The 6,780-nt window shown below is 49.7% G+C and overlaps 1 protein-coding gene across 1 annotated transcript; it reads right to left on the reverse strand.

The window, feature by feature from the left end:
* Window positions 1-290: 290 nt before the first annotated feature.
* Window positions 291-6,087, reverse strand: Vamp8 (vesicle associated membrane protein 8). Its single transcript, XM_021191323.2, has 3 exons — window positions 5,901-6,087; window positions 3,660-3,818; window positions 291-722 (listed from the first exon to the last, which is right to left on the reverse strand). The coding sequence occupies exons 1-3, from the start codon at window positions 5,901-5,903 to the stop codon at window positions 579-581; spliced, it is 306 nt and encodes a 101-aa protein (XP_021046982.1). The 5' UTR covers window positions 5,904-6,087; the 3' UTR covers window positions 291-578.
* Between the last annotated feature and the right edge of the window lie 693 nt (window positions 6,088-6,780).

Raw genomic sequence — 6,780 nt, forward strand, 5'->3', positions numbered from 1 at the left:
ATACTCATTCTTTTTAAAAAAATAAAAGTAAGTCCTTTTAAAGATAGACAGACAGACAGACTGACTGACTGACTGTCTGACTGACTTATTGATTCTAGCTGGGTATAGTGATTGGCATCTCTAATTCAGATGTGCAAAGCTTCTGAGCCGCCATCTTCCTTCTCTAATCCTGTGCTCTCCATTCTTGCACTATCTTGGTTCTAGATTGGGAGGAACCAGTCTGGAGGGGGCCCTCGGGAAGAAAGAAACAGAAGTGCAAAGCTCGAAAGACACAGGAGTAAAGCGCCTCGTACACGTAAGGGATACCAAGAGGTCTTTATTGCCCACCAGCCACCAACAGTTTCCCAGCCACAGACAGGGTCCTCTGGGTCTCTGTAACCCACTCTCAGGACCATGAGATGCAGCTACAGTCCAGCTGTCTCCTCCCAGGGGGTCAAGGTGCTTCTGGGGCATCTGATGCGGCAGAAGGCCCTCACAAGGACTGAGCAGCACTGGTGTGAAAGAGGACAGGAGAGGGCCCCTCTTGGCACACATTAGGGAGGTCACCCCTGAAGAGTAGGGTGGGATGGAAGGGACTCTTAAGTGGGGATGGTGCCAGTGGCAAAGAGTATAATGAGGATGATGATGATAAGGACAATCACACAGATGATGACAATCATCTTCACATTCTTCCACCAGAACTTCCGGGCCACCTTCTGGGATGTTGTCTTGAAGTGTTCAGACTGTTGGGGATAAGATAAAGTAGTGACCCAGTGGCTCCTGCCCTCAGACTAAGAGTACAGATGGACACCCGCATGCCATAGTATAGATGTTTACATTATAAATCGAAGTAGGAAACAAAAAAAAGACGCTGGAGTATAGCCACTTCGAAATAAAAACACAAATAAATGAATAATTCTTTCCTCTTACAATAGGAATGGAAAGGTTCTTTTTTTGGGGGGGGGATTTGGTTTTTTGAGACAGGGTTTCTCTGTATAGCCCTGGCTGTCCTGGAACTCACTTTGTAGACCAGGCTGGCCTCAGAAATCCACCTGCCTCTGCCTCCCGAGTGCTGGGATTAAAGGTGTGCGCCACCACGCCCGGCTGGAAAGGTTCTTTAAAATATGTTATAACGTGTATTTGTGCCTCTGCCTCATGTGCCACACTGCCCACGTGGTGGAGAGGGGTCGACTTGCAGGAGCTGGGTTCTCTCTGCTCCTCTGTGTGTCCTGGGGATTGAACTCACGCAGCTGACCAAAGTCTTTACCACCTGAACTAACACACTCTCTCTCTCTCTCTCTCTCTCTCTCTCTCTCTCTCTCTCTCTCTCTCTCTCTCTCTCTCTCTCTCTCTCTCTCTCTCTCTCTCTCTCTCTCTCTGTGTGTGTGTGTGTGTGTGTGTGTGTGTGTGTTACTTTTGAGACAGGATCTCACTAAGTATCCCTGGCTGGCCAGGAGCGTCAGAGATCTGTCTATCTCTGGCCGCTTCACAAATGTCTTTCCACAACAATCTGTAAGTCAAGTTCTGGTTTAGAATTCTTAAACTCATAAAACTTCCCTCTGAGCATAGCAGGGTCCCTTCCTTTTCTGTTTCTATCTATCTTTCTTTCTTTTTATAAAGATTTATTTATTATATGAAAGTACACTGTAGCTGTCTTCAGACACTCCAGAAGAGGGAGTCAGATCTTGTTAAGGGTGGTTGTGAGCCACCATGTGGTTGCTAGGATTTGAACTCTGCACCTTTGGAAGAACAGTCAGGTGCTCTTACCCGCTGAGCCATCTCACCAGCCCTGTTTCTATCTTTCTAGTCAGGATCTCTCATACAGTAAAGACTGGCTTCCACTCCTTGTAGCAAAGGATGACCCTGAACTTTTAAAAACAATGTTTATTTGTTTGTTTGTTTATGTGTGTGGTGTGTACAAGTCACAGTGGAGGTCAGAGGTCATTTTGTAGGAATCAAGTCTTTCCTACCAATCATATGAATCCCACAAATGGAACTCACATCCTTAGGCTTGGCACCAAGTGTCTTTACCTTTTGAACCATCTGAATGGCCTGGCTTTGAACTTCTGATCCTCTTGCCTCTACCTTCAAAAGTTGAGATTACAGGTGTGTGCCACAGTACCCTATTTATATAGTGCCAGGGACTGAACCCAGGTCTTCGTGAATTCTAGTGAAGTTACTCTACCACCTGAGTCTTATGTCCAGTCACCCTTCTTTTTCTTTTTTCTTTTCTTTTTCTTTCTTTTTTATTAGATATTTACTTTATTTTCATTTCAAATGCTATCCCGAAAGTTCCCTATACCCTCCCCCCCGCCCTGCTCCCCTACCCACCCACTCCCACTTCTTGGCCCTGGCGATCCCCTGTACTGGGGCATATAGAGTTTGTAAGACCTAGGGGCCTCTCTTCCCAACGATGGCCTACTAGGCCATCTTCTGCTACCTATGCAGCTAGAGACAAGAAAGAACTCTGGGGTACTGGTCAGTTCACATTGTTGTCCCACCTACAGTCCCTTCTTTTTCTTGCCCCTTGCACTGACATGCATGCTGAGGGGTCTTTTACAGATATATGCTCACAATTGGAGTTTGTTTGACCGGTAGAGAAATCTGGCCTTTGGAGCACAGACCCACAAGCTAAGGGGTACAGAAATGTGCTGCAGATGGACACATATCCTGGCTCCACAATACTTTACTTTGTCTTCTAGGTTTTGTAGAAGCTAAAGAAAGAACCAAAGCACTGCAGAAACTTAGAAAAGTTAAAAAAAAAAAAAAAAAAGCCTCCTGCTCCTCCAAGTGAACTTACAGACACTAAGTCTCCACGTGCCCAGCTCATGCTGCAGAAGGAGGCACTAGACTCCACGATACACACTGGACCCAGAAAGCTAGTGTACTCCATAGCAAGTGAAAACTGAGGTCCCAGCCTTGGTTTGTGTTGGACTTTCTTCTGCCCTGAGCAGCTTGGCCTCAGCCCATGGCTGCAAAGAGGAGAAGGTCTAAGCAAGATGTGTGGGAGATATTATTTTGGCCTTTGCACACAGGGATCCTGGGATTAAAGGATTTCATTGGTCTTCCCAGCTGTGCTTTAAAGCTGACTCAGCAAGATGCCCCCCCCCCCCCAGCCTAATTACACCTGGAGAATGCTGAAAGGTCAAGGGTGGCCCAGAACTCAGAACTCTGCCTTGGGGACATCAACTCCAAACGGTTGCCAAGGGCAAGCTTTAAGACAAAAATCAGCCTTTAATCCCAGTACTCAGGAGGCAGAGGCAGGCGGATTTCTGAGTTCGAGGCAAGCCTGGTCTACAGAGTGAGTTCCAGGACAGCCAGGGCTACACAGAGAAACCCTGTCTCAAAAAACAAACAAACAAACAAACAAACAGACAAAAATCAGTTTCATACCCCAATGAAGCTCAGAAATGGAGCAGTTGACTGAACTGTCTCAGAAATGGCCCTGTGGGTGGACCCCTCACCCAAGCTCAAATCGATCCACTCACTCACTGGGCTCTCTACTAGCCAGCAGAGTAGCATGGAAGCAGAGGTGGAAACTCAACCATCTCCTGCATAGGCAAAAGGGCAGGCAGTAGACATGACAGTCTGCCCTTTTGTCTGCCGTCCCTTCTGTTCACTTTGCCTTTCCCCCAACCCCCCCAACCCCCCCTCCGCCCCCAGTTTTCTCCCAGTCTCACCGTGGCTTCCAAGTCCTCTGTCTTGTTTCGAAGGTGGTCCAGGTTCTCCCCTCGGGCCAAAATCCGCTCCACATTCTGGGTCATAATATTCTTGACTCCCTCCACCTCACTCTGCAGATTCCTAACTCGGTCATTTCCGGCACTCCCACTGGCCTCCTCCTGGATGTCAATAAGGGGTTAATTAGGCCGGGTAGCAGAGGATCTAAGAGGCCAGAGGAGGTTGGGAGAACTAAAGTAGATTTTAGCCATTTCTGATGCTTCAATTGTTTGCCAGGAGAATGTTCTACATAAATGTTCATGCAGATGCAAGCACGTGTATATCCCAGATCAGCCTCAGGTGGTCAGGTGTCACACTCCTCCCTTGTTTTTTGTTATCCCCCCCTACAGGCTGGGTCTCCTATTGGCCTGAGCTCTGAGATTAGAGTGGACAGAAAGCCCCAGGGCTTAGCTTTCTCCACCATCCTATCGATGGGAGCCACCTAAGTGCCAGCTTGCGCCACCACACCTGGAATTTTTTTTTTCTTCTAAATAGGTCTAGGGAGGGACCCAACGCAAATCTCTATGCTTATGTGGAAAGCCCACTGAGCCACCTCCCCAGATTTATTTACTTACTTCTTTGTTTATCTGAGACAGGGTCTCATCTAACCTAGGCAGGCCACAGACTTCCTAAGTAGGATGACCTTGAACATCTGATCCTCCTGTCTCTACTTACCCTGTGCTGAGATTCCAGGTGTGTATCATTATCCTTGTTTTATGAGGTGCTGGGGATGAAACCCAGAGCTTGACGCTTGCCAGGCAAACACTCTATCAACTGAACCACATCCTTAGTCTGGCATAAGTGCAGTGTGTGTGTGTGTGTGTGTGTGTGTGTGTGTGTATGTGTGTGTGTGTGTTGGAGAATATACATGTATGCCACATGCCACTGGCACATATGTGGAGGTGAGAGGACAACTTTCATGAGTGAATTGTCTCCTCCAGTTGATGGGCAGGAGAGAGCGGGATATTGAATTCAGGCAGGCAGGCAGGCTTGCTCTGCAAACACTTCTACCTGCCCAGCCATCTCGGCTGCCGTGTAAATGCTTTTTTTTTAAGTCCCAGAAGATGAGATTTGACTCTGGATTCTCATCCACCTTCTTTGGAAGATTTTCAGTGTGACAAGGAAAAAAACAGCTCGAGACTGCCCTTGTCTTGACGCCACAAAGAGGGTCAAGGAGAAAACATAGCTGATGTTTCCGTTTTCCTCAGCAGAGCACAGCCAAGAACTATTAACTGGTCCCTGTAGCCTCCCTCATCCCAATCCTAGTGGGTTCTCTCTAAAACTGTGAGAGTTGACCAGCATCGCACTCTTGCCTGGCCCAACCCAAATGCCCCTCTCCAGACAGCTGTTGGTGAGTTCTGGTTCCAGCCTACTGGGCAGTGTAGCCCTGGTTCAGTAGATGTGGCCCCCAGAAGGCATCATGTGCCATTGGACCGTATACTTCTGCTTTCCCCACAATTTAGGACCTGGTAGGCCGCACACCACCGCCTGCTTATGCAGATATTAATAAAAGTCCTTCCTGCTGCGGCCTCTCTATCCAGGAGGCCTCTAGATAAGGCTTTTGAACAAGGAGGGAAAAGGCCTGACTCCTCCCTTGGGGACCCAAGACGCCTCAGGTACCGGCCACGGGTGTGGGCTGAAGCTAGATTATCGGGGAGAACCGCCATCTGGCTGCTTTACAAACCCTTGGCACTGTTGCTAATGTTTCTAGAGAAGGGTGGTGCTTTTGGTGGCCAGGCAGATCCTCTGGGTGTCCGCATAGATACAGTGCGAGGGTAAAGGGAAGAACTCCAGTCCGCTGGGCTGGAATCTGAGCCCCAAAGAGCAGCAGGAGCGCTTGTGGCCCGGTAATGTCACAACACCGGGCTCAGGCCCAGCTGGAGGAGGCGGAGGAGGGGGAGGGCGCGGCGCAGCAGCTCGGCTTGGAATTTGGGTCCCCCAGCCCCCACCGAAACCCTGATCCGATCCAGCACCGAGGTCACAGGAGGAAGGAGGTGGAGAAGTGTCAGGAACCCCTGGCCCGGAGTGCGGAGCTATTTGTGGAGGAGTTGTCAAAAGTAAGGAGACAGAGGCAGCGCTGGCCCAACCCGGCCAGCCCTCTGACTGCCGCCAACTTACCTTTCTCGACACAGGCAACCCCCAGGCCCGATCCCCCTCTGGCAGCTGCTCTAAATCGCTCTTTTCTTGGTCCCCACGTCACTCACCATGTCTCGGAGCACTTGGGCCTCTCAAAGCAGAACTTCGCCTAGTCTGTTTCCACCCAAGGCAGCCACAGCTTCACTTCCTGCTTACTCCAACTTTCAGCCCGCCTCCTGCCCATCCCGCGACTCCAGCCGCTCCGGCTCCTGCTGCACGTAACTGCAGGTTTCTCCAGGTAGGCGGCCGCCCTCTGCTGCCGTCCTCCTAGTCTCCTCCCAAACAAAAGCTTAAGCAACAGAATTGGGGGAGGGGGGAAGGAGAAAAAGAAGGATCAACAGCCCTCCTAAGTTTTCAGAAACTTCTTTTTATGCTTCAAAGAAGTAATTCTAGTTTTTCAGGGACTTACATTAGTCTTATTTGGATAGAAACGAATGCACAGGAAACCTTGCTGGGCAACCTTTGTCCCCAAGGGCCATCCTGGATGAGAAGAGAGCACTAACACCCCACCCCCACCCACCCCCAGAAAACGGGACTAGGGAGATGGGTCAGCAGTTGAGATCACTCGCTGCTTTTGCAGTAACTCAGGTTCAGGTCCCTACACCCACCCCTGGCTGCTCACAGACACCTGTATCTGCAGCTCTCGGGGTCCGAATGCCCTCTTCTGGCCTCTGTGGGTATGTGAACATACCTTTGCACACACACACATACACATAATTAGTCTTTAAAATTTCCAGGAAAGTTCCAAGTTGGCCCTGGAGGGATCTTTGTCCCCCTCTTATGTTCTTCAACGCAGAGGCTGACCTCAGGCAGTGGGAGGAGTGCAAACAGCAGGGGCAGGGCACCTTATCCTTGTCACAGGACGCGGGACAGTCAGGGAAATGGCTTGTGACAGTCAGGGAAATGGCTCACTCAAGGCCCCTCCTTTCCTTCTGGAGTTCAGCAGTC

Source organism: Mus pahari, chromosome 2, assembly GCF_900095145.1.
Source record: "Mus pahari chromosome 2, PAHARI_EIJ_v1.1, whole genome shotgun sequence".
Lineage (NCBI taxonomy): Eukaryota > Metazoa > Chordata > Mammalia > Rodentia > Muridae > Mus > Mus pahari.